The sequence below is a fragment of the Zootoca vivipara genome, chromosome 15 (genome assembly GCF_963506605.1).
Source record: "Zootoca vivipara chromosome 15, rZooViv1.1, whole genome shotgun sequence".
NCBI classification, from domain to species: Eukaryota; Metazoa; Chordata; class Lepidosauria; order Squamata; family Lacertidae; genus Zootoca; species Zootoca vivipara.
The window spans coordinates 2,260,520-2,282,343 of record NC_083290.1 but is presented as its reverse complement, the minus strand read 5'-3'; the positions used below and the strand labels follow the sequence as shown (position 1 = coordinate 2,282,343).

The 21,824-nt window shown below is 46.9% G+C and overlaps 1 protein-coding gene across 4 annotated transcripts in view; it reads left to right on the top strand.

Moving 5' to 3' along the window:
* The first annotated feature begins 5,863 nt into the window (after positions 1-5,863).
* Positions 5,864-21,824, top strand: part of SLC6A4 (solute carrier family 6 member 4) — a 37,267-nt gene continuing 21,306 nt past the window's right edge. Inside the window, exons 1-3 of one of the 4 annotated variants that reach the window (XM_035138944.2) lie at positions 5,864-6,264; positions 19,151-19,709; positions 21,352-21,486. In XM_035138944.2, coding sequence (XP_034994835.1) covers positions 19,268-19,709; positions 21,352-21,486 — 577 coding nt within the window. In that variant the 5' untranslated portion in view covers positions 5,864-6,264; positions 19,151-19,267. Of the gene's footprint in view, positions 6,265-7,996; positions 19,710-21,351; positions 21,487-21,824 lie in introns of those variants that run through there. The other 3 variants (XM_035138946.2, XM_035138943.2, XM_060268323.1) reach the window with 3 other exon arrangements.

Sequence of the window (21,824 nt, the reverse complement as noted above, 5' to 3'; positions counted from 1 at the left end):
AGAAATGGACAACTTAGTCTTTTTGTTTTTTTCTCATTTTCATATCTTAACGGCTGAGCCATTTCCGCAGAGGAAATATGCTGGGAATCAGCATTTTTAGACTGCAGCTTTCACCTTCCCCTTGCATGATACGAAGCTCCAGGAAAATTCCAGAGAACACATGAAGTCTCAGACATGCCTACTTTGGATGGAAGGGAAGGAGGCAGCGAGGTTCCAAAAATGTTAGCGAGACCATTTGGAGGGACAAATAGCAGAGGCTCAAATTTGAGCATACAGTGGTGCCTCGCAAGACGAAATTAATTCGTGCCGCCAGTCGCTTCGTCTAGCGATAATTTCGTCTTGCGAAGCGCGGGTTGCCGCGGCAAAAAAAAATATGCCGAAAAACTTTGTCTTGCGAAGCGTGGCCATTGAAAACTTCATCTTTTGAGACACCAAAAACATCGCAAGACGCTTTTGTCTAGCGAGTTTTTCATTGCGCGAGGCATTCGTCTTGCAAGGTACCACTGTACTTGCAAAGTCTAGGTAAGGGGTTTTTTCTTCTCCAAGCTGGTTCCCAGATCCACCTCAGTGATGCCATCTTGGAGTGAACTTCCTTTAGCTCCAGCTTAAAGCCCAATTATTTTGGTTAAATTATACAATGCACCAACCAAATAAAAGCATGCAGCCCACTTTTCCCCCAGAGAAGACTGATAATGACTAAGTCTTCCGCATTTCTTTCCAAGTTTGCTCACTTCCACTTCCTTTTATAAGCTCATCAAACTGAGTACTGGTTTGTGTGTGTGTTAATTGAAACAGTTTGCATGAGTCTGTCTATGAAGAGTGATCTTGAGAAGAAGGAGGAAGAACCTTGGCAAGCCCAGACTGTTTTTTTTTTCCAGAATTGTAAAAAAAAGGAAAAAAAAGTTGTTTAGTTTGTGTAAGCTGCTGCCTTTATACAGTCTCAGGCCATTGGTCAATCTAGCTCAGTACTGTCTAAACCAGCTGTGGGCAACTTTTGGCCCTCCAGATGTTGCTGAACTACAACTTGGAATACTATGTACAGTTCCGGTCGCCTCACCTCAAAAAGTATTGTGCAGAGTTGGAAAAAGTTCAGAAAAGGGCAATCAAAATGCTCAAAGGAATGTGGAAAGGTTGCAGCATTTGAGGATTTTCAGTTTAGAAAAAAGGCAAGCAAAAGGTGACATGGTAGGAGTTTATAGGACTATGGCATGGAGAAAGTGGAGAGAGACAAGTTTCTCCCTCTCTCCTAACACAAGAACTCAAGACTGAACGTTGGAAGGTTCAGGACAGAAAAAAATCACTCTCCATGCAGCACATAGTTAACCCATGGAGGATAGGACACAAACCAATGGCTTCAAGTGATAGGAGGTTCCGACTAAATGACAGAAAGAACTTTCTGACAGTAAGAGCCGTTCGACAGTGGAACGGTCTCCCTCAGGAGGTGGCGGACTCTCCTTCCTTGCAGATTTTGAAGCAGAGGTTGGGTGGCCATCAGTCATGGATGCTTTAGTTGGGATTCCTGCATTGCAGGAGGTTAGACTAGATGACCCCTGGGTCCCTTCCAACTCTAGGATTCTATAAGGCTATCCCCTAGCCATGATAGTCTGCTTCCATGGTTGGAGGCAGCCTTGCTTCTGAATCCCAGTTGCTGGAAACCACAGGAGGGGAGAGGGCTCTTGTGCTCAGGTCCTGCTTGTGGGTTTTCCATTGGGGCATCTGGTTGGCCCCTGTAAGAACAAGATGCTGAACTAGATGGGCCATTGGCCTGATCCAGCAAGCTCTTCTTTTGTTCTTAAAGGTGCTCGTTTCTGCGCCTTTCCCAGCTCTACAATATCCATTCTGAGGTGATCGGAACAGTACACAGTATTCCACTATTCCGCAGATTTTTATATCAACAGTTTTATTTTCAATTCCTTCCTTAAAGGAAGGAATCTGCTTCCTGCCCCCCAAATTCGGGAAGACTAACAAATTCCGATATGCCCAGGAGAGGGAAAGTGATTCGGTATTTAAAAGCGTAGATTCATTCATTCATTCATTTACAAGCGAATTACTCTACCCTCCCAAGATGTGCCTGGTGGGATTAATGTCATTCCCACCCACCCCTTTTGAAATGCAGCTGCCACCGCTTCCCTTATCCCAACCCCATGCTATATCACAAGCTGCTTTTCTCAACCCAGCCCTTTGTCTGCCCCAAAGCCTCTTTTGAGTAGCCTCTAGGAATGTTTCGTGCGTAATGCGGACTCGGCGCCTCCCCTGAGAAGGGCTGAGACGATCCCCTCGTAATACATGCAACTCAGATCTCCTCCCGTTGTCCTAACAATTGCCAGCTATTTTAATCCTAATCTATTTGGTGCCCAATTTGGGGTGGCCGGGGGGGGGGGAGGGAGGGAGAGAACCAATTAAAGCTGTGTTGGTACATCTCGGGTGGAGGACAGAAGCAGCACCATCCGGCCATGCGGTCACCCCCACTCGACCCAGGCACCACCCTCCCAGGTCCCCCTCAACCTGTCAAGCCACCAGTGCAATCCCACAACCGGCCTACAGATGGCAGCAACTCCTCTCCTTATCCAAGGGGGGGTGGGGTGGAGAAAAGGATGAAATAACAAAAGGGGGAGCAGGAAAGAGAAGTGTTTGGCAATTTCTTCCTCACTTCTCCGGACTGATGCTGCCGCCAATATCCCTGCAGGCTCCCCCCTTCCTCCTGTGGCTCATAATCCCTTTAGTGGGGAAAGGTTGCCATCCCTCCCTTGTTATTTGCAATGCACTTAAATTAATACATTTATATTCCACCTGTCCTCTGAGGAGCTTAAGGTGGCCCTCGCTGTCTCCATTTTATCCCCACAGCAACACTGTGAGGGCAGTTAAAGGCTGAGTGTGCGTGCATGAGAGTGGCCCCAAAGCCACCCTGTAAGAGCTGAGTGAGGATTTGAACCCAGGTCTCCCAGGTCCTAGTCTGACACTCTAACCCAGGGCTAGGCAACCTAAGGCCCAGGGACTGGATGCGGCCCAATCACCTTCTAAATCCGGCCCGCGGGCGTTCCGGGAATCAGCGTGCTTTTACATGAGTAGAATTTGTGCTTTTATTTAAAATGCATCTCTGGGTTATTTGTGGGGCATAGGAATTTGTTTATTTCCCCCCCCCCAAAAAAACATTGTCTCTCCCTCCCCCCCCCCCCCGGTGGTCTGAGGGATGGTGTGGACTGGCCCATGGCTGAAAAAGGTTGCTGCCCCCTGCTCTAACCTAATGTGATGTTCTCATTTTCCCTGCTTGCTTTAATGATCCACATGACAGCTCTCATGGCCTTGCCAAACCTGAGGTTATCTCAAGAGCCCAAAGTGCGGCAGCAACAGGAGTTCAAGGGAAGGATCACCAAACCTCACCTTGCAATATTGCAGGGCATTCCCCCCCCCCCCCCGACAGTGTCTCAGGTAGGGAGGCAGTGCAGGACCCCCTGGTTGGCCTCTGCACCTACTGCAGCCGCGACTCGCTGCTCTGAAGGGACAGGCTCATCTTGGACTAGCGACGCAGACCTAGTCCTCATCCACAACGCCTGAAGTCAACATCCACCTGTCTCCTCCATGGCTCCCTACCTGAGGACCCAAGCCAAGGCAGCATCTGGCTGAGCTGGCTGAACAGCGGGAATTATGTGTATTTTAATGAGCTGAATAAAGTGACATCTTATCCGTCTTGGAGGCGAAGCAAGTGTGTGTATTAACAGTGCTCAGCTTATTTTTTTTAGTTGTTATTCTGTTAATATTGTTTTACAGAGTATAACTGCCACACTGATTTGTCAAACATATACTATGGATTTTGGTGTTAATTGTGATATTTCGGGTTTTTTTAAAAAGTTGCTGCTTTGTTAATAACATTTTATAGATTGTAAATATGATTTATGCTGCGTTTGTGCTGTTCTATTATGTTTGACTATGTTACTCTTATTTATTGCTTGTAAGCTGCTTTGGGATTCATTTGAAAAGCGGCACAGAAATACAATAAATTTATCAGTTCAATCAATCAATCAATCAATCAGTATGACACCTTGGGCCATTCTAGCCTCTCCTGGAACATTTCTTTTAAAACCATTAAAAGTCCAAAGGAAGTGGCCTTATTCCAGGTCAGATTCTTTCGTCTCCTGCAGATGGCCTGTTTGTTGAGCATGCAACCTTATTTGCTTGCCCAAAGTTATGTGAAGATAATACAATGTCCACGCTTTACTGGGTTAAAATGGATTGCAAAAGTTGCCAAACCATGTTTCAGCCCACCATCTTGGGTTAAAATGGAGGCCAGAGTCCCAATGTCAACAAAGACGGCTGCCCCAGCCAGGGGCGTAGGAAGATGGGGCGGTGGGGGCGGGACGCCCCAGGCGGCGCAATCCCAAGGGTGCCATCGCGGCTGCCCATCCCGCCCCCAAAACACGTGCCCTGCCCCTGCGTACAACGCGCCCCCAAAACGCGCACCACGTCCCTGGGGGCAGTGTGCCTGCTCCTGCCCCCGGTGGCGGAGCTTCGGCGGAGCATGAAGCTCCGCCACTGGCCCCGCCTTGTGCAGTTTGGAGGCAATATCTCGAGAGGCAGCCAAGCCTCGAAAGAATAGATGGGCGGACAGACTGACCGTTCCCCAAAATATACTGAAGATTTGTCCTGATTTTTTTTTTTTTTTTTTGCGAGGGAAGTTACACAACAGTGAGCAGTCTCTAGAGTACCAGCAGTAATATACGCCTTCCCATTAATCACATTTTGCTGTTGCTTTCCTAACTGCAAAAAGCCTGTTGTTGTTTTTTTTAACTGGATGTGTTGCACCAGAGCGTTAGTGGTGCAAACCTAGATTTCTGGTGACTGAAATCCTTCCTGCACAATGCTGAAAGTCTAGAGGTGACCTCAGTCCCTCTAACCCCACAGTGTGTGCTATGCCTTGTAGCATCTCTTCAAGATCTCAAGAAGGCAAAGGATCAAACTAGGGACCTTCTGCAAGTCATATGTGTGCTCTGCCACTCATCTTACCATTTCATGGAAGGAAATTTGTGGTTCGGATGTTTTGTGTGTGTGGATACGAGTTGTTTTTCCTTTCTGGGAGGAGAGGAAGTGTTTGTGGTGATTAAAAGCAGCCAAATCAGTCTCGGGTTCCAGCCCTGCCCTGCCCTACCCTGCCGTTAGGCAGTGAGAAAGCCGTCTCAGGCAGCAAATTTTAGGTGTTAGGAAAGGGCGGGCAAATGTGTAAGGGCCTCAATCTGCCGCTATTGTCTTTCTACTGCTAGAGAAAGGGAGTGTCACATTTTCATTTTGGATGCCTGCGCCAGCACTTGTGCAGTAGTGGTTAAGAGCATTGGACGAGGACCTAGGTTTCCAGGGTTCAAATCCCCACTCAGGGAGGAATCTCACTGGCTGACCTTGGGGCCAGTCACAGTCTCTCAACCTAAACTACTGTACCTCGCAGGGTTGTTGTCAGGGGGGGAGAACTGTGTACGCCACCTTAAAGCTCTTCGGGGGAAAGCTGCGTAACAGAAATAACAAATATCTTGGACAGCAAAATGCCTTGGACCAGCCCTGCTTGGGAGCAACTTCTGATAGCAAACCCCAAGTCCCTTTCCACTTGACAATTTTTGCATTCCTCCCCCTCTTTGTCCTTAAAGTGAAGAATGGAAAAGGGTGGGTGAGAATGGCAAAAGTCTGTTTTTCTTCTCCTAATGTGGCCCAAAAGCAGAAACACACCCCAGTCTCACATTTGCCACAGTGTCAGAACACCTGTCCTGGCCTCATCATCCATCCCCCAGCCACTCTCTGCCCCCATTTGCAGACCCCCCCTTTCCCCCTCGCCCCCCCCCCCGCACTTCCATTTATAGCCGCAGCCCAGGCTGCCCTCCCTGACTCCAACCCAGAGGCTCCTGCATTGCTGTGCCTGGAGCCCTCCTCCCCCTGCTGCTGCTCTGAGCTGTTGTGAGCTGGTTGCTTTTTCTGAGTGTGGAGTCACCCACCTCTAGGAGGAGGGTTGGAGCCCGCTGCAATCCCTCCTGGCAAGGCAAAAAGTTTATTTGACTTTATAAAAAAAAGAGAGAAAGAGAAAGGAGAAGAAAGAAAGTGACGTAAAAAATTCTTAAAAGAGCTTTTTGGCAGCAGATTATCTGGGAATCGGACCATGTGAGAAGAAGGGGGTGTACAAAAAGACAGTCCCCATAGGATCCAAAGCAAATGTAGGTGGGATTGGTGAGGCCGGCTTGGATGAGCCAGTGCAGGAGACGCGCTCCTGAATCCGCTGGGACACGCCAGGTATTTTACGCTTTATTCTCCCCCCACCCCTTCTAAATGCAGATGCCTAAAAGTGCCATGTATGATGATTAGGAGACAGACGCTGGGGAGGGTCTTTTCCTTCGCCTTCCCCAGCAGAATTAATTGTGCTTTTGCTCATATTTTTCGATATTGATTTTTTTAAAAAAAACACACGCCCCCAAAAAAACCTGAGATGGCAACAGTAATGCACACCAAAAAGAGAGTCTGTATATATTTGTACGAGAGGCTTTCATGCCACTGCTGCACTTAAAACAGACACTCGGACAGTGAAATGTTCCTGCAACTCCAAGGGATGGGGGGGGGGACTCAAGGGAGCCTTTTGAATTTATTTATTTGTTTGTTGCTGTTTCAAGTTTTGCTAGAGTTAAGAATGTGTTCCTTCCTCAGCCTTTCTGTCTGTACATGCTTGCTATCTCAGTTATTAGTGTCAGCGTTGAAAGATGGGTGAGGAGCGTGTTTCAACCAGCTTTTGAACGAGGGATTGGAGCAGCCCTTAGCCGCACTGCAAGATGCAACCTCGTTATTTTAGAGAGAGCGCAGGAGGGAGAAAAAGTGTGCCTTAAACAAAAACATAGTAGAGACAAGACATTTCAAACAAGAACAACAATCCAGTTAACCTGGGTGCCTTGCTTTTCATGTTGGTTAAGACGGGAAAAACTGCAGTACCTTACCTGGCAGCTTACTGGTGTCAAAATATTTCATATTTTCACAACACCTCTCTCACTCACACTCCTGTGCAGGTGAGAGGGGTATGTGGGTGTCCCCGGCTCCTTATAGAACAAACGGAAGGAGCTTATTTTGGCGACAAGCTAACGATGCTTCACTTGAACTGGACAGAAGCGAAATAAATTTCACAACTTGGGTCTATGAAAATTACAAATGTGGTATAAAGTGCAGGATGACGGGTGCTTTTGACCTCCAAGGACATAAAAAAGATTGGGAAAACTGAAAGGGAGAGAGATGTGGAAATATCTGAAAATATGTTTGGGATTCTTTTGTTTCTTAAGACAGTTGCAATGACATCTAGATGGCTCATTACAGCACAGGCAACAAAGGACGGGACCCTGGCCCCGGAGGCGATACATAGGTATGAGGGAACGAGGAAAGTCACTGTGCCTTCTTAGTTCCGATCTGATCTCAAGGAAGATGGCCATCAAATATATATATATATTCCCCCTCGTTATGTTTTTGACCTGTTTTTAGGACTTTGGAACTTGGTGGGCTAATTTAAAAGTGATTCCTGGTACACGTTCCCACGTTCTTGGCATCACAGCGCCATGCCTCTTGATAGCATAGCTTGGCTCTGCTTCTCCTGGGGAACCAGCTGAAAATCTGGGAATCAAGAGCACATATGCTACTGTGACTTTAAATTTATAAAGGACCAGTCCAGTGCAGGGAAGGGCTGTGGCTCAGTGCGGAGAGCAGATGTAGGAAGTCCCAGGTTCAATTCCCAGCATCTGCAGGGCAGGCTGGGAGAGTTCCTTGCCTGAAACCCTGCAGAGCTGCTGCCAGTCAGTGTAGGCAACATGGAGCTAGGTGGTAGTTTCTTTTGCCCTGGCAAATCTTCCATGCTCTTTTTTTGCATTGTGTTTTAAATGGAAACTCGAGTGTAGACCAGCCTTTCCCAACCTGGTGTCCTCTGGATGCTTTGGATTACTGTTTGTAAACTGCCTTGCATATAGTAATATAGAAAGGTGATATACAAATTAAAAGTGAAATGAAATGAAACTCTCATCGTCTTCCAGCAGCATGCAGAGTTTCTGGCTCAGTTTTCCAACTGGAGGATAAGCTGCCTTTGTTTGAGAGGGTTAGGCGCAAATGCAGTTGACATTTTGCTGGGTGTTCCCTTAGGTTAGGGGCAACAATATGCAAGCTATTTGAGTTTCACAAAGCGCCGCCTGAAGAATGCTGTGGAATGCAAAAGCTTGTACATGTGCTTCACTAACTCTCGAGGTACAAGGTAGGCTTTGAAAGATACCCCTGTTTCTCCTAAAATAAGACGTAGCCATAAAATAAGCCATAGCAGGATTTTTAAGCATTCAAGGAATATAAGCCATACCCTGAAAATAAGCCATAGTGATAGGCAGTTTAACTTTGTAGGTTAAACTGTACCATACTTAATTAAAAAAATAAGACATCCCCTGAAAATAAGCCATGGTGTGTGTTTTTTTGAAGAAAAATAAATATAAGACGGTGTCTTATTTTCGGAGAAACATGGTATATTAAATCACAGCAATGGCAGCCTGATTCAGAGAAATGGTCCACCACCACAGAATCCTCTGCCACAGAATGAGGACCATGGCTTTAGATGGCTTTAAAGGGTCACACGATTTCATGGAGGGATAAGACTGCAGAAAGCTGAGAGATAGGATAGCCAAGGGGAACCTGAATGCACAGAGGTGGTTTACCTCTGAGTAAGTTTCTGGGAAGCAACATCTGGAAAGAGGGCTGTTGCCATCATTTCCTACTTGTGGGTTTCCCCAACGGAGCCTCTGGTCAGCCACTGTGGACACTGGATGCTAGATGAGATGGGTCCCCTTTAGGGACTGATCCAGCTGCAGGGGGGACCACTATGTTCTTACACTAGATTGTGCCTGGCACTGGGAGACATGAGGAAGTGTGTGACAGCACTGGCTTCTAATATAGATACTTTGCTCTGTTTCTTGTTAATTAATTAGAGTGCTGCAGAACTTAATGAGATATAACCAGTGGTCTTCTTGGGATAAACGGTTCGTGTTCCCACAGTCCACAAATTTCTTTCGGTCCTTTCTACAAACAACAGATCTTCCAAGGCAGAACATTTTAAAGTTTGTTTTCCGCTGTGAGGGAGCCCGTCAAGAGCTGGTCTCCCTCAAGCTGCGCACGGCTTGAATGTGAAAAATAGCAAAAAAAGGTCTTTGCCCAAAGGAGTCTGGAATTTCCACAGATTCGTCAGGAATGCAGACCATAATAAATAACAATAACAATAAACATAGACTCAATTGTGGAAAATTGAAGGTTTGTGCTTTCCTGGACAATTGGCTCCGGAGTTTGTTGTCTAAGCTGGGAAGAACTTCAGAGACTGTTTTTGTTCTGACTGGGAAGCTATGATTGACCCCCAAAAGTTAGTAAAAACAAGCTTTAAAACACGGCTGGCACTTAGCACACAGGCAAAAAGCCACCGCACTCTAGTGCATCTGAAATGTAAGGGCAGGCGAGAGCAGAGGGAGAGGAAAGAGGAAAGAGAAAGAGACGGGATGAATGAACAAGTCAAGACTTCACAAGTGTAGCAAGAACAAAGTAGGGAATGGTTTCATAAATGGACCTACAATCTGCAGGAAAAACAAGGCTGAGGTCAAGGAAGACTTCTTAGAAGTGAGGAGAGGGAAAGAAAGGAAGTAATCTGAGCCAGAGTTTTGTAATGGCAGTGAAGCATGACCGAGGGTCAAGGAGGTTTGCATGGGGCTGGAACAGATTTTGAGAGCAAACCCCCATCCTTTGGGTTTTAGATGGAAATGGATGGGTGCCTCTGCCTGAATCCAGAACTTGGTTCTTAAAGGTTGCTATGGGGTGGATCCTTCTCTCTTTTAGGGGAGGTCCATAACTCTCTGGTAGCAGCCTCTGCTTTGCATGCATAAGAGCCCATTCACCCCTCCCCCTAGCACCTCTAGTGAGAAAGGGACCAGGGAGCATGCGATGCGAGAAGACTCTTCTCTGCAAGGGGAGGCGCAGCCAGTCAAGAGTAGACAACATTGGGCCAAGTGGATGAATCACCAGATCTGGTAATATGGCGCAGAACGGTCACAGCTCAGGGGGCAGAGTGTATGCTTTGCAGGAATAAGGTCTCTGCTTTGATCTCTGGTCGCTCCTGTTAAAAGGAGAAGCTAGCATGTGATGGGAAACATCCTCTCTGACTATGAACCCAAACAGACATTGCCAGCTAGAAAGACCAAGAGCATGACTTGGTATGAAGAGATGGCTCTACAGCTTCTTCCATCCCTTCTGTGCCATTGGAGGGGTCACTTTATTGCACAGACTGTAGCCCAGGTAGGGATGAATGTATTTGTCTATTTCTCTTAGTTTCTCATTTTTCCAGCCTTAAATTCTGTTCTCCATATTTCTGCGTTAACTTGCAATTATTATCTTTAAAAGTCCTAATGAAAATTAATCAGCAAATTAGGACTGAAATCTCTCCTAACGTACAGATTTTTGCCAATGATTTCCTCTAGTATAACGCTTCATATGTTATTTTCACAAATGTATGTGGTTTTTATGCACTCCAAGCAATTTTTTGTGTGCAAAATATGTGGTTGCTGAACTGCATCGCAAAAATTCAGGTTAGTGTGAGAATTTCAAAGGACAGTTGTGTTCCAATTTGCTTTGGGAAATTGCTAATTTGCTAGTTTTGCATTGAAACCCAAACAATTCCTCCCCACGGTAGCAGATTTTTGAAATGTGTTTTGCTAAACCCTGTCGCAAGCATCCATTATTCCAAAGGAAGTTGGCCCCGTCTTGCACTGAAGACTCCCCAGTGAATGAAGCAAGTGCTCTCGGGCATAAAATGAAGCACAGCTAACTAAGCGCTGTGACATAAGGCATTTGAGTTATGTACTGAATCCAAAAGAGAAGGGAAATATTATCTCACAAAACCAAACACAGACCCACTAGCCCCATTCAAAGAGCCCCACTTTCTGGTTCTGCAGCCAAAATGGTGGAGGTGAGGCTGCCAACCCCTATCAGACCACAATCCATGGTTGGTGGGCTTGGCTTTGATAAGTCAGGAATGTACCAGCCTCCATTAAATTGTGTGCATGTTTGTGGGTGGGTTTATTTGTTTTTTACCACTGGGTGAGGGAGAGAAATGGTTCTCTTTTTTTGCAAGTGAAACTGGGGGGAAACTTTTAAGCTGTACTGTACTTTGATGAAGGTTTGGCTGTGAGGGGCCCAACAGAGTAGCCTTGAAGACCAGCTACCTTTCCCTGGCCTGCAAGATGCATTTTAAATGCAATTGCCTTGGCCCACAGCAAAGTTTCCTTTTGCAAATAAATCACCCTGAGTAATCCCCACTCAAATCTGCATGAACTACACAGTTAGGTAACAGCCAGGCTACCCATATACATTCATTCCTGAGGCCGGGGTGGGGGGGGACTCTTTCCCATATGGGTCTGAAAAACCGAAGGGGTGAAATCTCAGGTGTTATTTGGGCAGGGGTCTGGCATGGGTAAAGTGTGGGTAACTACTAAAAATGCTGCCTAAAGCAAAGTCTGGATTCAACCCCTGCTTGAATCAAGGGAATGCTTAATTTTTAGAGTTTCTTTGGGAGGGGGGGTGTTAGTGCAAGGACTGGTTCTTGTGAGGAAAACTGAAAGTTAAGGAGCACCTGAGCTTACAGAAAGTGCCTTTTCCATAGCCAGCTTCCGCACCTAGAGATCGCTGATTAGATGTTGTTTTCGAGACTGACCCCTGGCACTTCTCCTCCATAGCAATCAACTATCGGCCAAGAGGCTTCCTGGGTGAAAAGTCCATTCCCATCTTTGCAGCTAAGGAGCAAGGGTTGCATCTTGGTGGTATAACACATGCTGTTCGTGCAACCGGTCTCAAGTTCACTCTGCGGCATCCCCAAGTAGGGCTGGGAGAGTGTTCTGCTCGAGATCCTGGCAAGTTGATACCGGTCAGCGTAGACATTATTGAACTAGATGGACATATGGCCTGATCCTGTAGCAGGCAGCTTTTGCTGAATAAGTCAGACTACTCAAACGGATGGGGGGACCCTAATGGCTCCGGGGGAAGGGCCCCATAGCTCAGAAGCAGGGAACCTGCTTTGTGGGCAGGAGGTCCTGGGTTCAATCTGTGGCATCTCCAGGTATGGATGGAGGAGATTCCTGCCTGGAACAGGCGAGAGCCACTGCCAGGCTTCAATGGACAATACCAACCGAGATGAGCCAATTGCCTGACTCTGCATAAAGCAGCTCCCCATGTTTCTATTCAGATCAGCCCTTTGTTAACAACCAAGGGGACTAAAATCTGTTTATGGCAAGAACCACAGCTCAATGGTAAACGGGACTTTTTTTTTTCAGCCGGAGCCCTATAAAAATAGCACTGGTGATAATGTAAGCAGAGGGTCTTGGGTTTAATCCCCAGCATCCGCAGGCAGGGCTCAAACCACTGGGAGCCGGCCACTGTAGATGCCAGGCTAGATGGCCCAGTGGTCTGCCTTGCATATCGCCTTCCTACATTCCACAGCGGAGAAGCCTTTTCCCCCTTAGCTTGCCTCTGAGCAAAGGTGTGCCTAAACCCTCCAAATGTCTCCCAGAGCCCCTTTCAAGGCTTAAACGGCGCTTGGGGAAAAGAGCAGCCCCAAAGCCGGGTGCACTTTCCAGGTTGTATGTTTTTTATTAGTGGTGCTTCCAGCTGTTGAGGAAGAGCCAGCCAGCCTGTGTTTGCGTAAGAGTGACCTTTCCAGCGGCTCAGAACAAAAATAGATAGTAATAAACTCTTATCCTTGATGCTGTTCGCTGGAGGACCTGGAAAGTGTTGGATGGTGGCGGGCAGAATGGCAGATGGCGAAGGAGCCAGTCCCGGGGGGAAGTGAAACCCCAAGGGGTTTAGGGCAGACTTTGCCAACCTGGCGCCCTCCAGATGTTTGGACCACAATTCCCAACATCACCATCGGCTGGGACTGATGGGACCTGTGGGCCAAAGCACCTACTGGGCACTAGGATGGTGAAGGCTTCTTTAGTGGATACCTGCTGCCCCAAACTCTTGACATGGCTGTCAAAAGGACTGCATGGTCTTTTTTTTATAAAAGGTGCCTGGGCAGCCTGGCTGTTAAGCCGACCAATCCACAGTTGGACAGGCTGTTGCTTACTTGCCATCAGCCGTCCAGTGCTGTGCCACTTGGAAAGTGTTTTTTTCCGTATCAGCCCATAAATTTGTTGATGCTATTTTTCTTTTAAAACTGTGAAATCGCTTTGAGATAATTTTACGGGAAGCAATTCATAAATGGAATCAGATATAGAAATAATACAATATAGAAATAATAGAATGGCTTCAAGCACTATCCCTGCATACATATGGAGGCTCCATTCAGATATTGGGTTGCCAACCGCAGTTGATAGCCCTCTGCTGCTGCTGCTGCTCCTTTTTGGAAAGCTACCTTAAGGTGGTGGCCATCACCACGTCCTGTGGTAGCGAGCAAATTCCATGAGCAAATCCTAAACTGCCTATGGAATTGAGCCGTAATTACAAATAAGTTACTTATAGGTATATATAAAAAAAGATGAGGCACTGGGAGGATGTGACTCAGCAGGAGCCCAGGGTGGCCTTCACCGAAACTGGCTGTGGAACGGAACGTGAAGATGATTGTGGAAAGTTCTGTTCCAGGGTGCCTGTGAACGGTGGGTCATTCTCTGTCATTCTATCAAGTCCAATCCAGAGGCTTAAAGTCCACCCGGGTCGCCTCTCCGCAATTGTACCTGGCACTGAATTGCTCTTGCCCAGCTTGTGAAATCGCTGGGCTTCCAGTCCCAGCATGATTTTTATTATTTTCGGAGGCTGGCTGAGCCCTCCGGTGGCAGAGCTCCGAAAGGATGTCCCCGGCATGGGATTCTCACGGGAGAAACGGAAAGTGCTCGGTCTCCTGCTCTGTGCTGTAGATAGCCGTGTGCTAGTTGATGATTAACCAAGGTATGACAATTGCAACATGCATATGGCCCTAGAGATCCAGGTTTCTCTGCATGGGAAAAAGAGCTAGCAGGTGATTGCACGTGGAGCCTTCTCTGTGCCGTGGAATTTCAGGATTCAGCAGGTACAAATTCTTTCTTCTTTCTCCTCTTACAAACTACTCCCACCTGGCCACGGCTGGGAGATGCTGATACTGGATTCTTGATTTGAGCCCTCTGATCTAACAAGGCTCCTGTGGGCTTGCATGAGGCAGATCCTCCCCACGTTCCCCCTTCACAACAATCCTGCAAGGTAGGTAAGGCAGTGAAAGTGGGGATTTAAACCCAGGTCTTGCCAATTAAATCCACAGGATGATTCTGTGGGATGATGAGGCTGATGAAAGTTGTAGTTCAAAACATCTGGAGGCCACAGCATGGTGACGGCTGGTGAAAATCTTCACTCTGTCAATAATACTCCTCTCCCAGAAGAGCATTGGATGGAGATAGGCAGCCCTGTCCTCAACATCTGATGATCTGATGACCCTCTCTTTTAACTGTTTTAGCTACATGCTGGCCATAGATCATTAGTTTGCCCAATGCTTTTTCAAAGAAGCCACTCCCGCTAGGCTTTTCCATCACAACACCTTGTGGTTTGACATGCCAGCTCAGAAGCTACTTTCATGTCTCTTGGGATGTGGCTCATAACTCCCAAATTATGAAAGCTCCTTCATTCATACTTGTGGTTTTCGGTCAGATTCCAGCAGTTACGTGAGCATTACATAAAGAAATACAGCTGTTTGTTTAACCTATCACACACTGAAGTTATGTAATAACCAGCAATAGTCTTTTCATAGAACTATAGAATTGTAGAATTGGAAGGGACCCCGAGGGTCCAACCCCCTGCAATGCAGGAATCTCAACTAAAGCATCCCTGACAGATGGCCATCCAGACAGATGGTGCCCAGAACTGCACACAATACTCTGACTGAGGCAGGACAGAGCGGTACTATTACTTCCCTTACTTACTTATAACATACAGAAATGCATTATATTAGGGGAAATTATTTGCAAAAATGTGCACACTAGTCAAAACTGCATACAAAAATCAGTTTATTGGGAAAAATTTGAACTAAAGTGCTGGATAATTTTCATGAGGATTTTTTAAAAACAAATTTGCAGATTGCTGTAAAAATGTGGAAAACTGAATGTAAGATTGGAAAAATGAGGAGCTGGGAGAAATGAAACTGACAGATCCTTCCATCTCTTCTTGTAGGTAGGGCTCAGACCCAATGGGGCACCTTCTCCAACCAGCAAGTCATATACCGTATTGGCCCGAATATAAGCCGTACCCGGAAATAAGCTGCACCTTTAAAATTCAAGAGAGAAAAAGACAATACCCGAATATAAGCTGCTCCCTTAACATTGGGTTACAGGGTGAAAATTGCTGCGGTTGGTAGAATTGTAACTCCGAGCAGATTTAAGCCTTTGATCTTGCAAGCCCACAATAGTTACCGTACAATCGCTAAAATTCTGCAGGTGTTCAAGCTTGCAAACTGGCAATAAAACATTTTTGGTTCCGTTTTACCGTATGTCTGTTTCAGCAGTGATACTGTAAAAGCCAATTTTTTTAAGGTCGTGAATTTAAGCCTCACTTTAACTTTTCACAGTCGGAATTTTTTGGGGGGGGGGGGAAGTGTGGCTTATATTCGGGCCAATACGGTACTGTAGGAACATAGGAAGGTGCTTTACAGCATCTAGACCAGAAGTGCATCGTCTGACAGGCTGCAGCTCTCCAGTGCCTCAGGCAGAGAAAGGTCTTTCATGTCACCTGCTTATCCATTTTGACTGGACATGCAGGGGTTTGAACCTGGGACCTTCTGCAGGCAAAGCAGGGTGTGCTGCCACTGAGCTCCTTTCACTCTCTTAGGAACCGATGATGCTTCCTTATACCAGGTCAACCAATTTGCCCATCTAGCTCCCTGGTAGCCATTATCTGGGGTCTCCAGCAGAGATAATTCCCATCACTGCTACCTGAGACCTTTTAACTGGGGGGTTGGATTCAGGACCATATGCATGCAAAGCAAGAGGTTCTACCACAGAGCAATAAGCCCCCCCTCCAAACATCGGCAAAGTTTCCACGATTTTCGGTGCTCATCACAGCACACTGTATTCCCACGATCTCAGGGTGGACGGTGGCTGAGGAGAACAGAGTTCTCAGGGGGAGGGGAGGGTATGCTTTCATTGAAATAGCTGGAATTGTGACAGTTTAGAATTCTGCAGCTGCGAGGAAGGGAGGGGCTTCAAAGAAGCTGATCAGGTAATGTCAATGTTCAATAAGCAATGCTTTTTAAAAACCACGCGAGCAAGACACCACAGAAAGGAAGAGGGCTGGATACATTGCTTTCATATGTTGCTTTATGCCGGAGGCAGTCAATACCTCTGAAGGCCCGTTGATGGGAATCACAATTGGGGGAGTGTGCCGTTGTAGCACTCAGGCCCTGCTTGTGGGATTTGTGTCGGGGCACCCAGTTGGCCACTGTGAGAACAAGATGCTGGACTAGAAGCACTATCTGATTTAAAGGTAACGGTAAAGGTAAAGGGACCCCTGACCATTAGGTCCAGTCGTGACCGACTCTGGGGTTGCGCACTCATCTCGCATTATTGGCCGAGGGAGCCGGCGTATAGCTTCCAGGTCATGTGGCCAGCATGACAAAGCCGCTTCTGGCGAACCAGAGCAGCACACGGAAACGCCGTTTACCTTCCTATTTATCTACTTGCATTTTGACGTGCTTTCGAACTGCTAGGTTGGCAGGAGCTGGGACCAAGCAACGGGAGCTCACCCCGTCACAGGGATTCGAACCGCCGACCTTCTGATCAGCAAGCCCTAGGCTCAGTGGTTTAACCACAGCACCACCTAGGTCCCTACTATCTGATTTGCGCATCCTCAAATATCTTGGTTTTATTTTTCAAAGACTGCTTGGCATCTAACATAGCGCACCTTAAATGTTTAAAGCCAGCTTGCATGTTCAACTGTCCTGTAAGTTAGACCGGTATTATACTCCCCACAATGAAGACTGGGTGGGACAGAGGGAGTATGGTGTGACTTGAACCAAAAAATGCTCTGGCTACGGCACTGCTCACCCAGCACAACGGCGTGGCTGTTAGATCATTCTTCCCCTTTTTGGCCAGACTTCTGTTGGCACAAGACCTACCTGATTATAAAAACAGAAGGGAGAGGTTATTACAAATAATGGACAGGTTCCAAAGAGCTACTTTGGGCGCGCCTGAGGGTTTGAGTAGGTCAAATCGTGACAGCAGGTAGTAGCAATTGGACGTGAAAGCAGAGCATTTGTGTCCACCGAGAGGGCTCACGAAACAGAATGAAAAGAGGGTGGCAAGGATAGATCCTTTAAAAAATACTATTAAAAGAAAAAAGAAAAGTCAGTGCCAATTAGACTGTCATTGCGGGGGCAGAGGGCAATAGCAGCGTCTTTTCCTACAGTAGTAACAAGAAGGCCAACCATTATACTGCAAATCTGGAGCAAGATGCCAGTAATTGGAAAGCACCAAGAAAGCCAGAGTCCATTGCCTATGTCAGACTGGGGCTTTGTCACTAGCAGAAGAAGATGCTGGACTAAGGGAGCTTTGGTCTGACCCAGCAGGGCTCCTTGTATATTCTTAGGAAAGGGTCAATGAACCAGATGGATGCAACTCCAGGATGGAAATGCGAACTGCACAGACCTGGGTCTGCTTTGTTGGGAATTATTGTTGGGAATTCGTTCGTTGGGAATTCGTTGGGAACAGTTATTAAATTGTTATGGCTCTCCTCATGCTTACATGGGAGTAAGCCCAACCAAACGCAACGGGGCTTGCTTCTGAGTAGGCGTATATAAGGCTGTACTAGAAGAGGAACATTTTGTTCTGCCTGGTAATGTAGATTTATCAATGTGCACAATATAGGGTGGTATTCAATGTGAGTCATACTCTAGAGTAGACTTACTGGAATTAATGGACTAACACAGATCCATTAATTTCAGTGGGTCTACTTTGAGTAGAAATTAGTTGGGTGCAGTTTGTTATTCTTAACTGCGTGCAATAGCAATGCCCGGCCCTGCTGCAGGGAAGGCATTTTGAGGTGCCTTGGAAGATTACATTCAACCCACCGTTTGGTGCCATTTGAATTTTATGCCCTGACATGCCAATGATTCTTGGTTTGACTTTAACCAATTAATTGGTTAGCTAAATCAATTTTTTTTTAAAATTATCAATTGACTAAATGGCACCCCTGATTGAATAGGACTTTTTAATATAAGTTAATTCTTTTTAATGTAAGTACTCATTTAAAAACAAACAACTGTGAATGGCAGGCAAAATCTTAGGAAAGGCTTTTCTTTTTCATTCCCATGCCATGAGGAAGTTTTAAAGAAAGCTCTTGTTGTGATGTATGCATGCCCCCATCAACAAACTAATACAGTATGCTTCCACCCGCTTCGAAACTAATGCTGCATTCATATCCAAATTAACTGCAGATAGTATTGGTTGAATGAATCAGGTGAAACTCACACAAATAACCAAATCCTATGCCTGAGCTTTTCTTCTCCATACCTCAACTTGAATGCTGGTGGGCTGGGGTGGGGGTGGGGGGTCACAAGGATCTTGTGCAAGTAAGTAAAATGAAATGGTTTGGTGACAGTACTACTGTAGCAGCAACATCACTATCATCCCAGTACCTGCCCTTTCCTTGCTACTGGCATATAGGGCCGGCCCTACTATTAGGTAGACTGAGACAGCTGCTTAGGCAGCAGACACTGAGGAGCAGTGTATCAAACCCCCCCCCCCCATTTTGCCTGAGCTCCCTAAGCTGTCCTGGTGCTCCAGGTGTGGTAGAGGATGCGACCCCATTACCACCACTGAAGTAAGAGTCACCCTGGTTGGGTTCTGTATATGGAACAGTGAGAGACCATCACCTTGTCCTTCACATTATACAGCAAAATGCCTTTAAGTACCTGTGTCATTGCAAGAGCTGAACATTGCCTTCTACAATCTTGCCGCTTACAATTGTTCTTCTATCTCATTATTAAATCAAAGAACAGAAGGGTTTTCATGTCTGTACGCATGTTTTATGTAAAATAAGACCATATAACCAATCGATAATCGTCTTGCCATTTTGTTTTTCTCTCCGCCATTAAAATGTTGAGCTGCCTGTTTCCTCAAACATGTTTCAGGGCCCACAGCTGAGCTGCTGATGCTGAGAAACCCACAAAGGAATCTGTGGCTGGAAAGGCGGTCCTAGTGGAAGTCCCCTGCAGATGGATAGGAACGCTGCCTTCTAGCCCACCGGAATGGAGAAGCCAGCCCCCAGCGAGACCCAGCCCCTCACGCCTCCAAAGGCCTCGAACTGTAAGGAAGGGGATGACTGCTCGGAGAATGGACTCCTGATCAAGATCACCGAACCTAAATTCCAACTGGCGGAGGGTGCAAATCAAGCCCACCCTAGCCAGGGAGAAAAGGAGGAGACGACGAGCCCTGTGTCCAATGGGATTTCAGGAGCCCAGAGCCCAAGTCCTTGTAATGCGACAGGGGGCAACGAAGGTGCCCCTCCCACACCCACTGCTCCCATGACCACCACCCTCTGTGTGGCAGAGGGTCAGCAGCAGGTGATGGAGTTGGACGAGAGGGAGACTTGGAGCAAGAAAGTGGACTTTCTCCTCTCTGTTATCGGCTATGCAGTAGATCTAGGAAACGTATGGCGCTTCCCTTATATATGTTACCAAAACGGAGGAGGTGAGTGTCCATTGATTGATTTGAGTCAATATTTGTATTCTGCTTTTCCAAACACAAATGTTGAGCTCAAAGTGGCTCACAAGGGTCAATTACCCTGCACCCCCCCCTGCTTAATTTGGGCACAGCGCTGGGGCCTTGCTCCTCTAACATATACTTTGGGGTGGAGCAGGATGGTGGTGCTGTGAACTAACATCTCCCCCCCCCCCGAAAAATATGCAGCACAAAGCATCCAAAGGCCAAGCGAGAAATGGAGGTAAGGCCGATTGCTAGCATTTCTTTGCAATTAAATAAAGAATATGTCTATAGAACTTCCTGACAGTAAGAGCTGTTCGGCAGTGGAATTTGCTACCAAGGAGTGTGGTGGAGTCTCCTTCTTTGGAGGTCTTTAAGCAGAGGCTTGACAGGCAGATGTCAGGAATGCTTTGATGGTGTTTCCTGCTTGGCAGGGGGTTGAACTGGATGGCCCTTGTGGTCTCTTCCTACTCTATGATCCTATGATTCTATATACATTTATTTGCTTGAGATTCATTCTGTCATGCCACCCAGCATTCCCACTTAAAAGATGCTGACGGGCAGGGCTGGGCAACGTCAGGCTTTCAACATTGCAGTGTGTTGCCAGCCAAACATCGCAACCTGACCAAGGCACAGGGTAGAACTGTCGCAACTCTCCCTGCAGGAGCTGAGGGGCTTTCATTCCAGCACCTCGCAGGTCAGGGAGGATACAGCTTGTTGAAGTTGAACACGGCACTGGTAGCAGAGGGACTCAGGAGCTGTGTCGGTTTCACCCAGGTGAAACCTCCATACATGGTCCTGGGCGATGTATCGGTACATCGCCCAGGCCTACCGACAGGTTACAAAACACAACACACACTCCAAGTGGACTCTAGCATGGAAGCAACCTGTATTAACTGAGGGAGTCTTAAACTCGCTCCTGGAGCTGTGGACAAAGTAGGGAGCTATCCCTAAAATAGACCCATAAAGGCTGGGCGGCATGAAATGTTGACAACCGGCTGGAGAGGAAGATAAACAGATCTAAGAAAGGGAAGAAACTGCATTGTTGCCTCAATAAGGTCACTTCCTGACTTGTTCATTCTGATAAGCTATTTTGAAATGTCCTCAGGATGGAAGGGAGAGCTGGCCACAGGCATCAATGGAGATATCGAAGGTTTTAATATAGCTGGGATTGAGCACACATGCTCCCTGCCCCTAAAGCATGCACAACTGAGCATGCAACAGGCCAGCAAGGATTCAGCTGGCTGACTGGTGGAAAACTGGGGTTAGGGGAAGGGGAGTAGTTGGGATCTTGAACAGCAGTACTCCACACAGAAACCTTGTTGTTGCAACACCCCCACCTTGTTCCCTCTATTTCTGGCAGTGCACCCGCCAGGCACAAGAGGAGTCTGTAAGCATGCCTGGGGAAACACCAAGATTTTTAGAACTAATATTCAGGAACGAGGAGCCAAAGGAAATGCTGACTGACCTTTGCTGAGCAGCGTTGGGGGTGGGAGGTCAAAGGGCACAGCTGACTGGCTGGCATCTTGATCAGAAACAACTCCACGCTGCAACATTTTGTTGCATAGGCCACTTGTTACCATCCAATGCCTCTCTGAATGGTGTTTTAACGTTGGTCCCTTTGATTCAGGGGCTTTCCTCATCCCGTACACAATCATGGCTATCTTTGGAGGAATCCCGCTCTTCTACATGGAGCTGGCACTGGGGCAGTATCACCGAAATGGATGCATCTCAATCTGGAGGAAGATCTGTCCCATTTTCAAAGGTAATCCTCAAGGGGAAATCTCTGTTCTCAAGAGGACTTGGACGTAGAGTTCTGGGTCATAGTTAAAGCTGCAGACCCCTTGGAGCGTGGAGCCAGGGGCTCTCCGGGGGAGGATTCCTGGCATACGTGGAGATCAGAAGTCTTAGACATGTAATTTTGCATTGACCCTCCAAATCCACGCATAAAAAGTTCTCTACTTACTATGAGCATAGTTCCCAATAAATGCACACACATGGAAAATGACTGACAATGCCATTTTATATGCTGTTGCCTGTGCCCTCACCCATGTTTTTTGTGGCATGTGCTGGAGCTCCATGGCTGCATAGTTATTGGAGCTG